The following is a 21,308-nucleotide window of genomic DNA, read 5'->3' as shown; positions in this document are numbered from 1 at the left end:
TAAAAAGTGTCTTTAGACAATGCCAAATGTTTTCTGGAGAGAAATAGGGGTACAGAATTGCCTTTGTTGAGAACCACTGGTATAGGGTCATGATAGAACCTGCAGTCTCCAGGCAGCCAGCTCTCTCTAGCTCCATAAAAGAGGAACCAAACAGGTATGCTTTAAGGGGCTTTATATTAGTGGTCTTGGAGACAGGCAGTACCAGCCTGAAATCCAGAAGACTTCCTATAGGAGACTTCTTGGATGCTCCAGTATAAGCTTATACTTGCATGCCCCAGTATAAGTCCAATCCAACTTCAGTTATAGCATCCTCTCCAGAGAAACGCCTCTACCTCATACCTGTTTTGCCCTCCAGACTAATTACTTCCTAGGTTTTGTTTTTCCTTAAGCAGAAGCTGGCTTTGCACTTTACAAACACAAAGGATCACCTCCTCAGAAGGCCACCGGGAGAATGAACTTGTGCTGGGGTTAGCTTGGGGTTGCCTAGCAACGCCGTGCACCTACCAGGGCTGTTTTCTTCCTCTTCAAGCTAAAAGCAAAGTCCTGTCCATTAATTCCCAGCTGCCCTGAAACTTCTCAGAGATTTGCCAGCTTCCTACTGCTCATGTTTTCATCTTCCTCATGTGATATGGAGAAAACCTGCTACTGTGGTCTGTTTATTTCACTTCAGTTGGTTGGCAGGGGAAGGGTGGGGAGGAAGCAAGAGAGAAACAGAAGGGGTTAAAGAAAAAGCCTCATTCAATCTAGAAATATATGTATTTTGAGTGCGTATCTCTGACTGACACGCTAGTGTTTTTTGCAGATTTAAATCTGATGTAGCGGACGTGGGTTTCCTATACAATGAGGCTTCTGTTGACACATTGGACGTGAATTTAGTCAGACATGAGACCTCAAAGTAGCTAAATAACAAAGCTCCACCAAATAGATACCATGCTGAGCAAATGTTGATAGGTCTGTCATTTAGTGTATTTTCTGTGATCCGTTCCCCAAAACTCTACCAGGAGAAATTGTTAAAGCTGAAGGTAGCTGGAGGTTGAAGAAATTCTCTTTTCCTTGAGAATCTGTGAAATGTCCCTTGGGCTTTTCCTACTGAGCTCATTTTGTTCCTGCAGAAATGTTTGTGGCATTTCTCTGCAGCTGGGGATGGCTTTCCCTCCACATACCCTCTCACGGTAGGAAGTGAACAGGGGTTTTCCAGGCAGGGCCACAGTCAGGAAAAGCATAGAAATGTGAAGCTGGGCTTTGTGAGGAGAGGTGTGTAGACCAAACAAGCCTTTCTCCAGGTGTGCACACACTGGTGATTTACTTGCCTGCTGGACTTAGCGCCAGGCTGTGCAACAAAAGAAAATGGTTTCCCTGGTAAGAGTCTCCTTGTTTGCCCTCTCAAGACAGCTCAGCTTCCCTAGGGAGTGCCCCACATAGGTCTCCTCTGTTGCATGCACTCCTCACCCAGATCCCAATCCAATACCACCTTCTGGAAAGGATGAGAGGCAGCAAACACTGAAGAGTGAAACTCCTCTTCTTAAAGAAGTAAAACTTAATTGCATACCCTTGAGACCTTACTTCTTAGGAAGATGCCTTTAAATTCCCACCACCAGCCAGACACAATGCCTCATGACTGTAATCCTAGCACTTTGGGAGGCAGAGGCTGCAGGATCATTTGAGGCCAGGAGTTCAAGACTAACCTGGGTAACATAGCAAGACCCCATCTCTACTAAAAATTAAAAAGAAAAAAATTGCTGGGCTTGGTGGCACACACTTGCAGTCCTACCTACTCGGGAGGCTGAGGCAGGAGGATCACTCAAGCCCAGGAGTTCAAGGTGGCAGTGAGCTATGATCATGCCACTGCACTCCAGCCTGAGTGATAGAGTAAGACCCTGTCTCAAATTCCCACCACTGCCATATGCACATACTAGGTTTATCAGCATTCTCATAAGGGGTACTCAAGAGAAAAGAAGGAAGATGCTAGGTAAAGGCCTCTGGAACACTGGAGAGAGGAGTAGGGGAGATGCATGCTTTTGATTCACAAGATTTGGGCCAGGAAGCTTTCAAATCAATTACTTCCATCACTACAAAGCTTTTTATCCTCCACCATGGCCCAGTCCAGCCTGCACTTTATGTAGTTTAAAAATAGGCGTAGAAAAAGATGCAAACAGAGATGGTGGCAGAGGTAGAGATAGGATTCGCGATAGATATTTGAGGAAATTACTTTCTGGGGAAAATTAAATTAATGGTCATTGGGGTATATTTAAATTAAGTAAGAAAACATATCCCCAGTGCACAACTCTGCAAATTTACTAGAAGTCATTGCATTGTACACTTAAAACAGGTGAATTTTATAGTATATAAATTATGCCCCAATAAAGCTATGAAAAGAAAGAAAAATGAGAAGATGTCTAGGAATTCTTGCCAGCATGTAGGTTTTGTGAGTGTGGCCACATCCTAGTAGTTCTTTGCTTCTCTCCTACCTGTTATAAAGAGTCACGGAGGCTCTGCTAGTGAGACCTTTCCCCTCTCTCTTTAGTGCACCTCCTTTCTCCACTTTCCTCCCCCAGACTCCCTTTGTCCAAACTCAGATCAGGAGAGTGCTGGCTGCAATTGTTTTGGGTCCTGGAGTAAATAGAAAATTACACAGGCAGCCGATTCTGCACAGGCACGTGAGCGCATGCTCGCTCACACACACACACATACACACACACACACACACCAATAAAGGAAAAGAAATCCACAAAATAAGAACTACTCCTACCCCACCACCCTTCCGCCAAGCACATATATTTTTTTTCTTCTATCTTTCCCCGATTCATGGCACCCAGCATCTATCCCCTCCACAGCCTTCGAATCCTGCAGTATTTTCAAATCGTGCCATAAATAGGTTGAGTGATAAGCAGCCAACATCTTTAAGTGCCCCTTAAAACTAAATACGACCTGTACAAGCATATGAAAATAGCTCAGCAGAACCATCCAGTTTTCGGTCATGAGAAGCTCATGATAATCCTATGTAAATATATATTTAAAACTCTGAAAGATGGCGGGCACTTTGCCTCCATCCTGGGTTGATAGGGAATTTTTTCTCTTCTACGGAAGAGCACTTCTTAAAAAAAGAAAAAAAGGAAGAAAGAAAAGCTTCTTTTCAGTAGCATCGATCCTGAGCTATTGGCTGGAAATCACAGCCTAGCTAGTCTGGTGGTCAGCTCAGCACTGGTTTAGTTGTCTGGGATGTGCATTGAACTCCCCGCTTTGGGAAGGTTGCCTCTGACCTAGATCAGTTGTCACTGGGGATCCCCTGCATCTGCGACCCCACTCTGTCTTGCTACTGCATGCGTTGCCTGCTCCCCTGACTCTGTGGAAGGCAGGCGCGGGCCCCACTGTGAGGCTGGCCCAGCGGCTGCCCTGCGGCCTTGCTCCCCTCTGCATGGCTCCCCTGCTTCCCCAGCGCAGCCTCACGTCCCTCCTTCTCATCCTCTCCATTTCTCCAACCAGATGGCTGCCCTGACTTGTGCAACGGTAACGGGAGATGCACACTGGGTCAGAACAGCTGGCAGTGTGTCTGCCAGACCGGCTGGAGAGGGCCCGGATGCAACGTTGCCATGGAAACTTCCTGTGCTGATAACAAGGATAATGAGGGAGGTGAGCACGCGTCTTCTCATTCCCAGCCCCTAAGAGCAGAACGTTGTCCATGCTTTTGTCATGAGTCATTTTTCTTCTGAAAGACCTCCCCTGCACTATTGTCAAATGTTGTTGTAACATTTTCTTTGAAGCAAATGCAGCAGAGAACAGGGATCCTTATGCCAGGGGGGATCTCTGGGAGACACCAGCTGGAGGCACTGGGGGTTGATGCTGGCTCAGAATTCCCAAGTATCCATTGCCACATAAAGGTGGCTGGACCCTGGCACTGCCTTCAGGGTGACCAGTCCTGCCAGACCTTTCAGGGCTGGGGACAACAGTCGGTGACATTGAGGATGACAATCTATGCCTACCACACTAGGCTGTCATAAGCAATGCCTGCTGCCTTCATCCTTACAGCCCTTTGAGATGTCACTTTACAGATGAGGAAACCAAGGCCTGAAGAGTGATTAAGTAACTTTTTCGAGATAATCCAACCACTATTAGTAAAATTGAGACCCAAACCCAGCTAAGGCTCCAAAGTGTCTGTTCTAACTAGTTGTCAGCAAACTATGGTCCATGGACCAATCCTGACCTGTAAGCTAAAAATAGTTTTAACATTTTTAATGGCTGGGGGAAAAAAATTATAAAAAGAACAATATTTGATGTTGTGTAAATTATGTGAAATTCAAATTTTGATGTTTATAAATTTTTAAACAGCTTTACTGAGGTATAATCAACATATAAAAAGCTGTGTATATGGCCGGGTATGGTGGTGCACGCCTATAATCCCAGCACTTTAGGAGGCCATCACCACCATCAAGGCCATAAACATGTCCATCACCTCCCAAAGTTTCTTCCTACTGACTGAACCAAAGGTTGGGCTGCTTGTTTTTAAGGTCCAATAACAAGATGCAGACAAACTGGGAAAGTAACCAGAAATAAACTCTCCCAGGTACAGGGAGAAGGCCAGAGATAATTCACCAGGCCAACTCAAAATTACGAAGTTTTCCAGTGCATATATACCTTCTAAGCTATGTGTCTACGTGTAAGTGTACATTCATCTGAAGACACAAGTGATTGATTCCATCTAATCTATAACTAAGGTTTGGGTCCTGGAGAGCTTCTTCCAGAGCCTCAGTAAATTTGCTTAATCTAGATGGGTCCTGGTGCCAGGAGTGATAACCCTTATCTTGTCTCCAGCTAAGGTGTGGAGGTTTGGGGAGTTCCTTTGGAGGTTTGGGGAGTTCCTTTAGACTCCCAGTAAAACTTGTTTAATCCTAAACGGGTCCTGGTACGAGGAATGTAAGAATTCCTTCATTATCTCGTGAAGGTTCAAGGCCCAGGAAAGGCCTAGGCAAGACTCTTGGTGGGCTTTTGTTACATTCTAGCCTTTGTGTAAGGGTGCTGGCTCTTTCCGCCTATAATATTTAACCTAACCATTCATTCAGTGCCGAAACAGTTGTCAGGGAAGCCTGCCTGTTCAGCTGTTGCCGAGACATGGCCTGCCACACTGCTCTCTTTGTGATTATTGTTGTGGGGTCATTTTTTGGTTTTAGAAGTTTTTGTGGTAAGAACATTTCAATGTGAGATCTACCCTCTTAGCAAATTTTGAGTATACAATACTTTGTTAGCTGTAGACACTATGCTATGTGGTAGGTCTTCAGAATGTCTTTATCTTGCATCAGTGACACTTTGTACCCCTTAACCCACACCTCTCCATTTATTGGAATATAACCATGCCCATTTGTTTATGTTTGGTCTAGGGCTGCTTTCACTCTCCATGTCAGAGTGGAGTCAACAAAAACCACTTGGCCATCAAAGCCTAAAATATTTACTTTCTGGCCCTTTACAGAAAAAGTTTTCTGTCCCCAATTCTAAACCTCTGAGCTGAATTTCCGCATGTTACTTCCTGATGGAGTGCTAAGTTTCTGGGGCTAAATGAGGTTGGCTTAGCCTGTGGGCCACCTGATCTCCTAAAAATACTGTGGAATGTTCCCTAGACTTTAGTACAGGTGTGTTATCCACCCCCGCCAAAATTACTAACTGATCAGAATTCACTAGGAGCAGCAGTTGTTTCAGAGTGTAAGAAGATCCATGAGTCCAATCATTTGATTTAACAAAAATGTATTTAGTGCCAGCTTGGACCAGTCATTGAAATCTAGGAATATGAATGACCAAGCCAAAGTCAATCACTGCCTTCATGGCCCCAACGGGTCCTTTCAGTGGTGTCCAGAGCAGGGTGTAATCCATCAGGGTGGTGGATGACAGTATTAGATATTCTATTTTTATTTGTTCTCATCCTCTTAATGGATATTTTGCAGTTTCCATAATTTATGATTGCCATTGTGCCTGTATGTAATTTGCAAATAAACAGATGTACATACACTGATAGGAATACACAATCAAAACAGTTTACAGACCTGATGTGGTTTACAGAGCTCCCATTCATTCATTTTCTCTTTCCTGAAACAGAGCCAAAGGAGAAAGCACTTTAATTCATTTTTTAACAAGTTAAGGCATAACTACCTAATGCATTTTTTTTTCCAAGTCAGAATCGCATGACTTTTGCTGGTAAGATTCACTGTTTTTCCTTCTGCCTCCCTGGTGATTTCACTGAGCACAGTGGTTGCTTACAGATCAGCTTCTACTTCCAGAAAGGAGCTGCTCTCCTGGCTCCCTTCCCTGTTCCTGGTGTCAGCAGCTGAAAGCATAACAAATGGCTGGAATGCTGCACAGAGGGAAGAGAGGAAACTCTGGGGGACCATCTCCCCAGCATACCCTGCGTTACCCACCTCCCTCCCCACCAGCCCTACCCCTGATCCCAGCTCCCACCCGGCCAAAACCAAATTCCTGTAGTGATGGGGCTAAAAGAGGCTCACAGGGTCCCCAGTCCTAAGGGTTGCCCACCAGGCACAATTCAGGATCCCCCCTGGCTGGCAGAGACAAAGCAGTCCAAAGGCAGGGCACAAAAGCAAATGAGGCAGTGATTATGCTAAAGACAATAATGGCCTTGTTATGGGAACTATTAAAGCAAACCTCCCAAGGAAGTAATTAACCACAAAGAAAAAAAAAAAAGAAGGCTGCATGGTGTTTATAAAAAGAAACTCCCAGTTAATTCAGAGTTGCTTATTTCAGGTGAGAAGGGTAGACACCAATTCTGTCTCACCTGGCGTAAGCAATTCACAATTAACTGAGTTCTGTTTTTGGAGGAGATTCCTTGGTGTAGAGTATCCTTTTTATGGTTAATGACTTCCCTAGGAGGTGTGCTAAGCACTTTGCTGTTTATTGATAAATATTAAGGTTGCTCCTCATCAACTCCGGATTCAATCCTGCAGCACACTAATTATATCACTCTTTTTGTTTGGTTGGGGTGGGGGTGGGAGTTCTGCCCTAGTCTCTGTCCTGCTTTATGAGTTTTCAGGAAGGGCTATGTGAGTTTATAAACCTGGCAATGGGTCAGAGACACCCGGGCAGAACATGGATGCAGACCCGGGGAGCAGCTGCAATGAACACATTTGTTATAAATTTCATGAATGGGCAAAATAATACAGCAATCTACCAAAGTGGACTGGAAAAGGCAAATCACTTTTCCATCTAGAAACACTCGAAAAAAAAATCTGAAGGGATATATATTTTTTATTTTAAACTGAGATGGCTGTAGATACAAATACAGATAGAGATATTTGAAACCTTTAACAGTCTTTTTTCAACCTAGGTTCCTCTATGAGAGAACTAAGCCCCAATACTTTATGGCCACTAGTAGTTCTGAAACTTCAGCATGTGGCAAAACCACCTTGATTCAACACAGAGTGCTAAGCCCTATCCCTAGAGATCCTGATTCTCTAAGTCTGGGGAGGGCAGTGCAAGACTTTGAATTTCTAGTAAATATCCCAGCAGTGCTGACACAGGGGACGCTGATGCAGGTCCTCCTGGAGAACCACTGTCCTAAGCCATCCGATCTATACAATGAATTAACTTCTCTCTTGTGCATCTAGAATGGTGCTGGATAAAGTACCTCCTTTGGAAGAACTGAGAAAACTTTCACTCAAATGTGCTCTGTAGTTAGCAGTGTTGAGATGAAAATCCCTGTTGGAGAAGGCTGCCTTAGAATATCCCCACCAAAACAGTTTATGCCGATTCCCTGCCTTCTCATCCCCTTGGCTTTCAAAGTCTCCAAACACCCCTAGTCATGTGACCGCTGTTCATGTAACCTCAGGAAGCAGTGGCTGATTCTGAAGGGACAAGCCTTACCTGCCCATGGCCACTAAAAAGAAGTGGAAATTGTTCAGACAGACATGGCAGCCAGCAGACTGTCTTTTTAGTAGTAAGAGATCTTCACTTGAACTGCTCACCCCAATTTGAAAAAGAAGAGACTCAAAGAAATATTTTTGCTTACAGAAGACAAATACCAGCTCATTAAAGTCTGAGAATACACACAACATGTGCACCAAGTGACAGGCGGATAATATTTAATTATCACCACCAAGACAGAGGTGCGAGATTTAGTTCATCACAGCCAGGGGTAGGAGAGAGGGTGTAGATTTCCTCTAAAAGTGGGAACTGCAAGGTGAGGAGGCGTTGTTAGACCGTCTGGCCTGGTGAGACAGTCCTTACTCCTTCTCCACTCCCCTTTATCACCCTGAACTTAGAGTCAGGAGCCCTAGCCCTCCCATCATTTCAAGCTGGCATAGGAGTGAGTCTGAAGCTCCTGTGGAATCCTATGAGATGCTTTCTCCCAGCTGTGGGCAGCGGTGACAGTGGAGACCAAGGGAGGCGATGTCATAACTACATCACCTGGACATAGGGGTAGGAGGAAGCCCTTTTTAGGCTGAGCTCGTCCTCAGTCACCCCGCATCACTTTCTTCCTTACTAAACTAGGAGAGATGTCTTTTCCCCCTGTTCTGTTTCAACACAGCATTGAAAGATGTTTTGCACCTTCTCTTTCACATCCCTGGTTTCTGAACAGGTGACACTGTATCATCATAATTGTTTGAGGGCTTGGGCTTCAGAGTCAGCCTTTGTATCCCAGCTCTGCAAGTCACTTTGCTTCTCAAATTCTCAATCTTCTTATCTGCAAAATAGGCATGGCAATGCCAATGCCACTAGCTGGTGTGAAGTTTAAGTGAGAAAATGCATGTGATATATTTTACAAGACACCTGGCTCATAGATGCCCTCACATATTGGCTGCTGCTAGCATTGACATTATTAATATTAATGTTATTTTCTAGAAAGGAGACCGAATTCATATAGATGGAACCCAACCAATAATTTTTCTGGTGTACACAACCACAAAGATTCTAACTTTGTGCTTATTGAACTTCAGTGCTGCATGACTGTGTGGAGGGCTTGTTTAAAAGTCAGATTTCTAAGTGCCCACCTTAGAGGTTCTGATTTATTAGTCAGATGTAGGATCCAAGAATCTGTACTTCTACCAAGCAACCCAGAGTGTCTGATACAAGTGTGTTTGCTCTGCAGGTGACATTTTGGGATAAACTTTTTAAAATAATGGTTTTCCCTGGGTGGGCTGACCCAGCCTAATGTCACAGTGCTTACATCCCAAACCCTTTCCCCTAGAATCCCCAAAATATAGGAGTGCAGTGAGGAGAGGGGAATTTTATTTCAGGAAGAAATAAGTAGCTGAAAAGACATGAAGTCTGGGCATGGTGGCTCACGCCCATAATCCTAACACTTTGGGAGACCAAGGTGAGTGGATCACTTGAGCTCAAGAGTTCAAGACCAGCTTTGGCAACATGGTGAAACTCCATCTCTACAAAAAAATACAGAAATTAGCCAGGCAGGCATCCTGGCATGTACCTGTAGTTCCAGCTACTCAGGAGGCCGAGGTAGAAGGATTGCTTGCTCAGGAAGTTGAGGCTGCAGTGAACCTTGATTGCGCTATTGCACTCCAGCCTGGGTGACAGCGTGAGACCCTGTCTCAAAAAAAAAAAAAAGACATGAAGATATTTTTCCATTTAGGCCCTTAGTGAATGACTTCAGTATGATTTAGAAGTTCTCCGTTCTTGGGTGGAGAGTTGGCTAATGTTTGTTTCAAAGTTTAAAACCCTTTAACTCTCTGTCATTGGGGTACGAATTCATCCATCCACTCATCCATCCATCCATCCATTCATTAGCTTATTCATTTATGGTTTAACAAACATTTGTTGAGGGTTTACTAAATGTTAGACCCTGAAAATAAGCCTTTAGAATACTAAAGCAAACATGACATATGTCCACAAAGAGCTCACTATCCATCTACGAAGGTGGATAAACACATTGTTATTATTATTATTACAGTCCAGCATGTGAGAGGTGACAGGGATGGACCATCTTATTAGATGGCAGTAGTTCAGTGGGAGCATAGCAAAGGGACTGTCACATGTATGGCTGTCAGGAGCATGACATGAGAGAAAGCCCAGCCCAGTGTTAAGGCCAGGCTCTTCTGCTCGTTCCCATGGAGTGTCCTCAAAGCCACAGATCTGTGTGATCAGTAACCCCTGGTAGAGGCTCTTCAGACCACTAGCAATTTCTGTAGTTCCCTCTCTAAATAAAGGACTCCACACTGGCTTCTCCGCAGAGCAGTATTTCCCATCCTACCTCCATCTGCAAGGCTTGGTTCCTTGCTTCACTCCAAAAGACGCTGCCTTGGGTTAAGAGACGTGAATGCTGGCCTGAGCTCTGGGCATGCCATCCAAGGCACTCCAGCCAGGTCTAAATGAGGAGAAATAACACTGGAGTCTGTCCAAAGCACTTGGAACAGACAAAACCCACCCCTCGCCCACTGCCTCCTTCCACTCCCTCCCCATCCCATAACCATCCAAATTGGTTTGACACGATTCAGGAATGCTCTTCCAGCATTTATCTCACTTGTTAATTAATAACTCACCTTGTCTATGCATTTAGCAGAGCCAAGGTTGGGACTTCAGGGACTCCAAAAGGGTTCTGGTTCCCAGGCCCAAATAGCCCAGTTTCTTCCTCCAGTGAGAGACAAAGCTTGGTGAACCCATTGTAAATGCCTTGATTAATATATCCCAATCATGTTGATGGATTGGTTGGGTGGGGAACAGCTTAAAAGTACAACATTGTGCTATTAATTGGGTTGGATGAGGATTCCCTTTGCAGTCCAAAGACCTTGTGGCAAATGTAGCTGGGCCATAAACAGAGTCCCTGATTAGCTCCCAGAGAGAAAAGCAATGCATCTAATGCTTAGGAGGAAAACTTGGCCTTGAGGACACTGCCAGCTGGCCAGATGCTGGGTCTCTCTTCTTTAGGAGGGAAGTAGAATTAGCCTCAACTGAGATCCTCAGGGAACACATAGCAACAGGGATCTGAAATTATTCTGGCTCTTCCAGTTGAAATAAGATCTTTGACTTCCTGGGCATATTTGACTAGAGAATCTTCTGTTTAGAAAACTGTAAGGTAGAGGTTCAGTTTTCTTTTATTCTACTGAGGTTTAGAAAAAAGATAGAACCAACTGGGCATGGCAGCTCACACCTGTAATCCCAATACTTTGGGAGACCAAGGAGGGTGGATCACTTGAGGTCAGGAGTTTGAGACCAGCCTGACCAATATGATGAAACCCTGTCTCTACTAAAAATACAAAAATTAGCCGGACATAGTGGCTCACACCTGTAGTCCCAGCTACTCATGAGGCTGAGGCATGAGAATCTCTTGAAACTAGGAGGCAGAGGCTGCAGTGAGGCAAGATCGCATCACTGCAGCACTCCAGGCTGGGTGACAGAGCAAGATTCCGTCTCAAAAAGAAAAGAAAGAAAGAAAGGTAGAACCTATTCTCTTGCATATAAAAATTATAATCAGTAAGATTTTTGAGAGCTTACATATGCCAAGCACTGTGCTGAGCTTGCTCTGCACCTGGGTTACAGCAACAGCCTCGCAAGTGGTCTCCCTGCTACTCCTCTTGCCGTCTGCTCTCTGTTCCTCCACACGGCAGCCAGAGGGACTGTTTTGGTAGGTTGATGCAAAAGTTATTGCAGTTTTGACCATTGAAAGCAATTAATTTTGCACCAACCTAATACACTGTAAATCTCATCATTCCATGTTCTCAAAGGGTTTCTCATGAAGTTAGAATCAAAATCAGATATTTTTTTCACCTTGGCTTAGAGGGCCCTCTGTGTGTCCCCTGCCTTGTCTCTGACCTGTCCTCCCCCATCTCCTCTGGAAACTCAGCCTCATCCACTCTGGCCAGTGTTCAGACCACACAAGTGCAAAGATTCGTTCCACCCGAGGGTCTTTGCTAGTGCAAGGTGGAAATGCCCAATCCAGGCACATTGTGTCACTGGCTCATTGTAGTCATTCAGTTCTCAGCTCAAATGCCTGAGAAGGACTTACTATGAAGTCTTCCTCTGTCTCTCTCCCATCAACCATTAGTATTTCCTTTATGGAAATATCACACTCCTAAATTTTCTCACACTATTATTTTTGTAGGTTCTCTGTTTCTTCACACTAGACTATAAGTTCAATGAGTCTATTTCATCATATTATTTCCATTATACAGATAAGGATACAAAGGCTCAAGAAGTTAAGACTCAGAATAGGCTTTTCAGCTAACCACCATGATATATGGCTTTTCTCCTTTAAAGCCATTGGCTCATTTTTTCTAAAACACTCAAAAAATTTGGACGGTGTTTCTGAAGAAGATTCAAACAAGTACAGAATGTGTGTTGCTGCAAAGAAGCCTTAGAAAAAATCACCTCAAAGACGAAACTTTTCCGTTGAAAACCTTTTCCTGGTACATGTAATTGACCATTGAATTAGTTTTTTTTTTTTTTTTTTTTTTAAAGGTGTTTAAAGTTTATAATTTACTCAACACAGCACTTTCAGGCTTTTTTAATCAAGTCTTTATTAATTTAAATGGTTATTAAGTGTCTCTTAAGGGATTATGTTTTTTTCCCCCGATTAGATGACAAATCAAATATTCATTATGAAATTGTGATGAAAATGCATAATCTGAAAAAAAATTTTAATCATGTAAATCACTATGGACTTATTTTAGGGAGTTAAAGGATGAAAACACAGATTTCACTGGTGGCAAGGAGGTAATGTTGATATCGTTATGTTGGCTTCCTGTATTTGTGCCTTGGCCAGAGTCTTGCCCTAGATGGTGGCAAGCACACCCCTGCCATCCCCCAGTCTCTGTGACCAGCATGTGAATAAAGAGGCAAGGTCCTCTTGCCATCACTAGCTCTCTTGCTCCCACAGTCTTCCTCCCAGTCCAGACTGGTGGTTCCCTACTGGGGCAACTCGCTCGCCCAGGAACATCTGGCAGTGACTGGAAGCATTCATGAGTCATGGCGGTAGGGAGGTGGGGAGGTGCTACTGGCATCCAGCAGGTAGAGGCCAGGGTTGCTGCTAAATGCCCTACACACATAGGAAAGCCCCAAATCAAAGAATGATCCGACTCAAAATGTCAATAACGCCAAGGCTGAGAAATCCGATATAGACATTTAATGTCCCAGGAACACATCTGTCTGAGGGACCAGATGGTCCCAAAACAAGCAGTGTCCATGGGCCTGATTTGAAAGGATGTGATGTCCAAAACCCTAAGGCATTGAGCCCTTACCAAGGGCCAGGCCCATGCTAAAACTTCACCCACATTGCTTAAATAAATCATAACAATCCCCACAAGAGCCTAAGAGTCTCTCATTATCCTTTACATAGAAGCAGAAACTAAGAGCCAGAGAGGTGAAGTGGCTTGTCCAAGCTCCCAAAGCAAAAACATAGCCAAGGCAAGATTCAGAACCTGGGTCAAGAGCCCTCCTCTGGGCGCCTCACAGCACCTGAGTGTTTGTTGTGTTTGGGCTCAGAGCAAGGCAGAGCATAAGGGCTTGAACAACCTCCGCCCCATGGAAACATGAATTCTGCAGCATGCTTAAAAATACCGTCGACGTTAGCTTTTCCCTCCAGTTTTGGATTTGGAACACTTTTTTGCCACAAAGTGCTTAGGCACTGAAATGCCAGGGGGTGAGCAGGGGAGAGTTGAGCAGTTGGACTTTAAATAGCAAGGTGTTAGCAAGCAGCACAGCAAGAGCAGCTGCCCAAGGCCTGTGCTCTTTTCTTTGACTTTCTATCTTCTCAGCCAAGAGCTCTGGGGGATTGGAGAGGGGCCAGAACTCTGTGGCCAAGTGCAAATCCAGAGAAAACTGCAAGGTGTTCCCCAAACTGCTGTGCCTAATGCTTCTCTTCCTCCCCACTCACAACCAAGACCTAACCTTTCCACGGTGATTCTCCTCCTCTGCCTGTCCTCAGGGTATGTCATCATGGAGCTCTCCCCATCCCCTTCAGTTTCCTGGAACTCCATGGCCACGTGCACTGAGGCACACTACCTCTTTCATTTATGAGAATCACAGGATGATTTCATTTGTGGGAGTCTGGAAATGTCAGATGTAAAAAGGCGAAAATATAGAGTCCCCAGCAGCTGCAAAGCCCAGGGAGGGAAAGTCACTTACTTAAGGCCAAGGAGCAGGTAGGGCAGACCTGAGACTGGAGTCCTGGTTTCCTGGCTCAAAATCCAGTGTGCTATGTTACCACCAGAAGGACCCGGTGACCCTCAGGAGAATGGGTGCCTGCCACTACTGGTTGGAGCCAAGATCTGTCTCAGACCTGGGACCTAGATTAGAATGAGTGGAGGTGCCTAGGGCACCTCACAGTGAGTGCCACCTTCACTTTTGCCCCCTCAGCCCTTCATTCACCTCTTCCTAGTTGCAACCCTGCTCAGACCTCTTGTCATTGATGGCAATGACAGAAAACACCCTCTCCCACACCAGCCACACTCCTGGACAGACCCCTCACCACCAAAATCATTTATTCATTCAACAAACATATACCAAGCCCCCACTCTGTGGCCGGGCATGTGAATGAGAAAGACTCAAACTCTGGCCATAAAGAATCCTCCCTCTGGTGGGAAGTCAAATACATATGAAAGCTGTCACTGCAGAGCCACATATTAAGGGTGCATAATAGAAGCAAGGCCAAGAGACCATGGCCACTCACAAGAGAGGCACTGAAGGCTTCCAAAATAGGTACAGCTTGAATATTAAAAGATATAAAGGAATTAGGCAAGGAAGGAGGGAAAAGCATTGTGAATGAAGGAAAGGGCAAATGCACAGAGGCAAGAAACAGCAATGCCTGTGTGGGGCCTCTGAGAAGCCTGGTACCTTGCAGCCTAGTCCACGTGGAGAATGGAGGAGGATGAGGCTAGAATGGGGTTTGCATGCAGTGCTGGGCAGAGCGCAACACAGCCAACATATTTGTTTGTGCCTCCCACCACATAGCATCTCAGTCTTCAAAATTGCAACCATGCCTGCCCCTCAGACAGAAGACTGATATATCTGCTTGAGTTATTATAAACACACACACCACAGCTGAGAAGCAGGCGTGGCCTTTTGTTATATTCCCTCCATTGCACTTAGGCATTCTTTCTCCCAGGGAGAGGAGAGAGCCTGGCAGGGTTGTCAAGAGGCTTTGGGATCTGAGCTTCAGGTCATGTCCCAGCTCCTCTGCTTCCTCAAGATATGAGCTTAAGCTTAAGCTTTGTCCTCTGTAAAGCAGAGCTAGGGCTAACTTCTACCTCATAGGATGCTGTGAGGCTAAGATGAGTTAATGCATGCAAAACAGTCAGCACAATGGTTCGTATACGTCTTATACATCAGTGAGCATCAGAATCACCTGGAAGGCTTCATGCACAGATGGCTGGGCCCCACCCTCAGAGTTTCAGATTCAGTAGGTCTGGCAGGAAGCCCAAGAATGCGCATTTCTCACAAGTGTCCAGATGATGCTGACGCATTGAGAACCACTGACTTAGCGTAATGCATGCCTTTTGAAGGGAAGCTCAAGTGCTGGCAGAGGGATTCCTCCGAGCGCGCCAGCCCTGGGCCAGCTGATGAGGAGAGACAGGCCAAACAGCTCTGCATCCTGAGGCAGTGGCCACTTGATTAGCATACGGACCTTGGGTACATTCCTGGATTCACTGAGGTCCTTTTCACAGAAGCTCGTCATCCGGAGAGGAGTCAAGGCTCCAACTTCCCAGGATTCATCCTCCTCCTTCAAGACTGTTGGAATAAAAGAAGAATGTGGAAGGAGTTTGCTGGGAGAGGGCAGTGATAGGTGGCCCTGGTTCATTGCCTTTTATGACATTCTGCTGCTTCTGCCATACCCCCTGCCCCACTTAGGACAGGTGATGCTGTGCCATTTACTGCTGGGGTCTACAGACTTTGGAATCAGACAGACCTAGCTGTACATTCTGACTCAGGTTCTTACTAGCTGTGCTTCTTTGAGCAAAGGATATAACCTCTCTGAGCCTCAGTTCTCTTATCTAAACTGGAAACAATGATATCAACCTCATTGGCCTGTTGTAAGGTTTGACTAGAAAGTTTATACAGAGCAACTTAATACCCCTTTATTTAAATGGCTGCTCTAAGATGGTTTGCATCTCCCGGTATGATGTGAGTTCAGAGATTCTAAAAACATACACTGCCTCCCAATCAAAAACTCACCATTTCAAATAACACGTACATTTCAAAATCGGGAACTCATCTTTTGGTCCCTGTTATAATACATCTCCCTCAATTTCATCCCCACTGGCTCTGGAATGAGTGCTGTCTTCCCTCAGAGATCATGAACCGGTGACCCCCAAGCTAGGTGGGTCACTGCCATGTTCCGTTTAGCCACACAGGCTTACAAAAATCTTTGCATTCATTGCTGACTTTTAGAGGATTTCATTTAACTAACAAAGAAACTGAGGGCCTAGAGGTTAACTTGCCCAGAGTCAAACAGTGGAAGAGCTGGGATTGGAGCCCAGTTCTTTTGATTCTAAATGCCTTGTTCATTCTTCTCTCAGACCCTTTTTCTGAAAGTAATTTTATACCAGGTGTGCCAGAGAGTCCAAAGCCGCTAGGTATCTGGGATCATGCTAGAAAAGAGGAATCCATGAAGAAGATAGATGCAGAAAAGAGAAACGGCAGTCCCCAGAGCAAGCTTCTCCTGCTCTTACTTCTGCCGTGCTCACTCCGAAAACTTGTGGCTCAAGGAGTGTAGAACCAGGGAGAAAACCCCAGCCTACCTGGGGTCCATCACTCAAAGTCTTAGCCCTTTGATGAGCAACACTAATATCATCACTACCCAACTAGCACACTGTCTGCCAGGGTGGCCATTGCATAGGCCTTGGACATGCTCTGTCCACACAGATTTTTGGATGCCCCCTTACCTGGCCTCTCCATTCCCTACTCCTAATCCTTAAGGCCATGATATCTTAGTAACTTTCCACCTCCACTCAGATCATGCCAACAACTTCTCTAGGCTGGACTATGGGTCCTCCAGCTTCTACTCTGTTCCCCACAGAGCAGCTGAAAGAATCCTTTTAGAAGTCAGATCCTATCACACCCCTGCTCAAGCTTTGCCAGGGCCTCTCATCTCCCATAGCATGGCACCCAGGTTACCGTAGTGACTTCCATTGCTCTGCATAAGTGAGTCCCTGCTTCCATGCTGATCTCATTTCCTCTCTCTCTTCCTCCTCCTCTCTGCCCTACACCTGCCATCTTGCCAGTCCTACAACTCACAAATACACTTTCACCCTAGGCTTCTGCACTTGCTGTTGCCTCTGCTGAGTGTTCTTCCAGATGTTTCCATGACTTATTTCCTTCTTTCATTTAGGTTTCTACACGAACATCACTTCCTCAGAGAAGCCCTCCCTGACCTCCCTGTCTAAAGTAGAAAATCTCCTCCTTCATCACTCTCCAGCCCTTTACCCAGCTTTACTTAGTGGCTTCAGAACACTGTCACTCTAAGTCCATCATGCATTCATTTGTTTATTGTCTATTCTCCCCCTCTAGAATCTAGGGCCATAATCACAGGGTCCTTGTCTGCCTTGGTCAACTCATTGTTACACGAATTGAATGAATAAAAGCTTTCATGAGAAGTGTTTGGGATTGGAAGCAATTGTCTTTTATTCAATAGATTATTGGGAGATAAATACATTTCATTTTAGAATTTCAAAGAACATGCATACAGACAGACAGTGACACCCAAGTCACTATATACCACTGACATCATTTTATCAATGCAAAGAAAATCCAAATATAAAATACATCTTTTCAGTAAGTCATGAAGACAGGGTTGTACTGCTCTTCATCTGTATCATTGACTTGGCCTCATCCTGTCCATTGACTTCCTATGGGTTGGTGCAGTAGGTATGAAAGCCTCATAATCCTGCTTTAAAACAAGAGGAAAGGCAGAGGCTGCTGCGGATTGTTCTTGGGTGAACTCTGACCTCCCAAACTACAGCTTGCTGGAGAAGCATAGAGTAGGGGAGAAGAACAGCAAGTCTAAGGCTGGGCCAGCTGTGCGTGAATCCCAGCTTCCCCACCCACCAGCAGCTGCCCAACCTTAGTCAAGTAACTGACCCTCTCTAGGACTGGGTTTCTCCATCTGAAAAGTGGAAGTAAACAAATGGTTACTACACAACAAGTCCTTCTGCTTACGGTTTATTTGATTTTTTTTTTTTTTTTTTTTTTTGCAACAGCCCTGTTAAGCTGGTGTGGTTATTTTTATTTTACAGATGAAGAAACCAAGACTCAGAGAGGTAAAGTAACTAGCCCAAGGTCACACAGCCAGTATTTTGCTGACCTGGGGTTGAACACAGATCAGCTGCCTCTAGATCCTGTGATCATAATTGGCAGTATGATACTAATTCCTAGTACCTACACCATAGAGTAGACGCAAAGATTAAATGACAGCCAGGCACAGTGGCTCATACCTGTAATCCCAGCACTTTGGGAGGCTGAGGCAGGAGGGTTGCTTGAGCCCAGGAACTTGAGACCAGTCTGGTCAATATAGCAAGACCCTGTCTCTACAAAAAATTAAAAAATTATCCAGGCACAGTGGTGGGTGCCTATAGTCCCAGCTACTCAGCAGGCTGAAGCAGAAGGATCTCTTGAACCCAGGAATTTGAGGCTGCAGTGAGCCAAGACTGCGCCACTGCACTCCAGCCTGGGTAACAGCACAAGACCTCATCTCTAAAAATAAACAAATAAGTATAAAACAAAATAAACGAGAACATCTCTAGAGAGTGCTAAGCACTGTGCCTGGAACATGACAACGGCCACGTTTAGGAAAGACGTCGTTTAGAAATTAGTACTTCCAACTCCTGTAATTCCACAGGAAGCTCGTAGGATAGCCAAGTCCAGGCCCTTCTACCAGCTGGCAGTCTAGGGTATTTCTTTATGCAGCAGAAGGAGAAGCATCATGCCCCCCTACTAATCCTCTCCACTCTGGGGCCAAGCCTCTCATCTTCCCCACAGGGACAAGGTCTCCCCTCAGGCAGAAAGTAACTGTTCCGGCTTGTTGCTCTGAAGTGTCGGTGGTGACAGCCCCTTTTCTTTCTGAGGGACCCAGCAGGTCACTGTCTGGCACCAGGCTGCCACCCCCTGCCGGGCCTGGGCTGCGCTGGCTGTCCTCTCAGTTCTGTGTGACCTGTCAGTGGGCTCTTTGAAATGGAGGTTGATGAGGAACAGAGCAGGGTAGATCAGGCAGCGGGAGAGGCCAGGAACAGCAGGCAGAGGGCAAGCATTTGGGGAAATCAGAGGCCAAGAGCAGAGGCCCCTGCTCTCTGTTGCCAGTGGTTTTTGTAACAGCAAAGTGGGGAGACAGCCGCAGCCAGGATAGAAATCCCCCAGGTATAAAAAACGTGGCTCTAGGCTAACAAGGGTGAGACTGTGCCAGAGAGGCCTGTCAGAGGCTGTCCAAGGTGGGAAATTTCTGATCAAATGAGATCATTCCCAGAGGCCCTTTCTGGGTTGAGAGTCAGCAGGGGCGGGGCAGGGAGAGGAAAAGAAGGAAGGGGAAAGAGAAAGAGAAAACGACTAAGAAATAAACATGTTTTCTGAAGCTACAGTATTTCTCTTCCTAAGTCCTGCAGCATTCAGAGGGTACCTATATATGGCTGTGACTGCTCCCAGCCCCCGTGAAGAACCCAGAGCAGAAGTCAAGAGGCTTTGGAGGAGGCCGGGCGTGGTGCCTCACGACTGTAATCCCAGCACTTTAATTCCAGCACTGTAATCCCAGAAGTCAAGAGGCTTTGGGAGACCAAGGCGGATGGATGACTTGAGATCAGGAGTTCAAGACCAGCCTAGCCAACATGGTGAAACCCCATCTCTACTAAAAATACAAAAGTTAGCCAGGCATGGTGAAGGGCACCTGTAATCCCAGCTACTTGGGAGGCTGAGCCAGGAGAATCACTTGAACCCAGGAGGCAGTGGTTGCAGTGAGCCGAGATGGAGCCACTGCACTCCAGCCTATGCAACAGAGCCAAGACTCTGCCAAAAAAAAAAAGAGGCTTTGAGGTAGACAACCAACGTGTGAATCATGAATCACTTCTCCATCATTTACTAGCACTGTGACCTTGGGCAAGACCCTTAAGCTCTATGAACCTCAGTTTCTTTATCTGCAAAATGAGAATCATAGAACCCACCTCAAAAGGTTCTTGAGAGCATGACTGGATGCTGGCTGGATCGAAGCACAGGCTGAGAAAGCACAGAGGGGCTTAGGTGGCTGGCAGAGGGCCAGGCACTTAATTGTAAACTTAAGTCAAAAGTGGAAACTGGATGAAGCTAGGAGCTGGTGCAGAGGGCTGACCAAAACATTCTGCAGCCCAGTTTCTCAAAACATAAATCACCCTCTAATAGGTATGTAAATGGTTACTCTCAGTAACTGCCTTAGATAAAAGAGCTCGTATATATATGCTCGTACAAACATGTCACATGTCATGGCAGAAGGTACAACAGGCTCCTGTGTGTTGGACACTCGGCATAACAGTCACATAACCTTACATGGCAGCCTTGTGTAGGATTTCGTTCCAGAGTACAGCAAACAGGGTCCAAAACCCAGTCCTACCACTTAAAAACAGGGTGGCCATAGGTGAGTTATTTAATCTCAAAGTCTCCCATTCCTCATCTGTAGACAATAATGTTAATAGCACCCAGGATTCTAGTGGTGACTTAATAAGGGGATGCATTTAAAGTACCTAGGCCAGGGCCAGGCACCCAGGAAGCTCCTCCTGAGCACCAAGCACTGGTTCTCTTTAGACCTGGTTACCATTAATGTTCCATTGTCCTGTTGACCCTAGAATGTTGTCACCTAGCACAGGGTCCCCACTCTAAAATGCACTGGCCTTGGGAGACCCTGGGAGCTGGAGGACAGAGGCTTTGAACTGAAGTGCTGGTAGTACCGATGTGGTTTGTGTTGGGCCTGATCACACAAAGCCCTGCATTTTATAGGAAGTCAATCAAGGATGAGACTGCCACTTGTGCCTATTGAGTAGATAGAGGTATGGCTGGTGCTTCCAAGAACAAAGCCCCCAAACCTAGAGTGCTGTGTTCTCACAAACTGTTTCCCAATGTGTATGGCACTAGATGCAATTGCAGGGAGAGGCTCGGAGCCAGAAGAGTCCATGGGTAGGAAATGCTGCATGCTCCATGACAATATTAAAGACTCATAATATTGAGTCTTTATCCATGTATCAAAGCCTCCAGGAAGTCCTGCCGTAAAGAAACCAGTTTAACTTTGTTTAACTGACTCCAAAATTATATTTGACAGCATATCCTCCCCTCCCACCTCCACTTTTGTGTTTCAGGGAATGCATATTAACATCCTGCAGGAGACAGAGTTTGGAAAAGCTGTTGTAGCCCCT

The 21,308-nt window shown here is 45.5% G+C and overlaps 1 protein-coding gene across 7 annotated transcripts in view; it reads left to right on the top strand.

Moving 5' to 3' along the window:
- Positions 1-21,308, top strand: part of TENM2 (teneurin transmembrane protein 2) — a 1,213,529-nt gene that overhangs the window by 1,108,017 nt on the left and 84,204 nt on the right. For all 7 annotated transcript variants that reach the window (XM_023218891.3, XM_023218892.2, XM_023218890.2 and 4 more), the window contains one exon: positions 3,484-3,630. In XM_023218891.3, coding sequence (XP_023074659.2) covers positions 3,484-3,630 — 147 coding nt within the window. The remainder of the gene's footprint in view (positions 1-3,483; positions 3,631-21,308) is intronic.

The sequence above is a fragment of the Piliocolobus tephrosceles genome, chromosome 4 (genome assembly GCF_002776525.5).
Source record: "Piliocolobus tephrosceles isolate RC106 chromosome 4, ASM277652v3, whole genome shotgun sequence".
Lineage (NCBI taxonomy): Eukaryota > Metazoa > Chordata > Mammalia > Primates > Cercopithecidae > Piliocolobus > Piliocolobus tephrosceles.
Note: the sequence above shows the minus strand (reverse complement) of the source record. Positions and strands in the feature narration are given on the sequence as shown.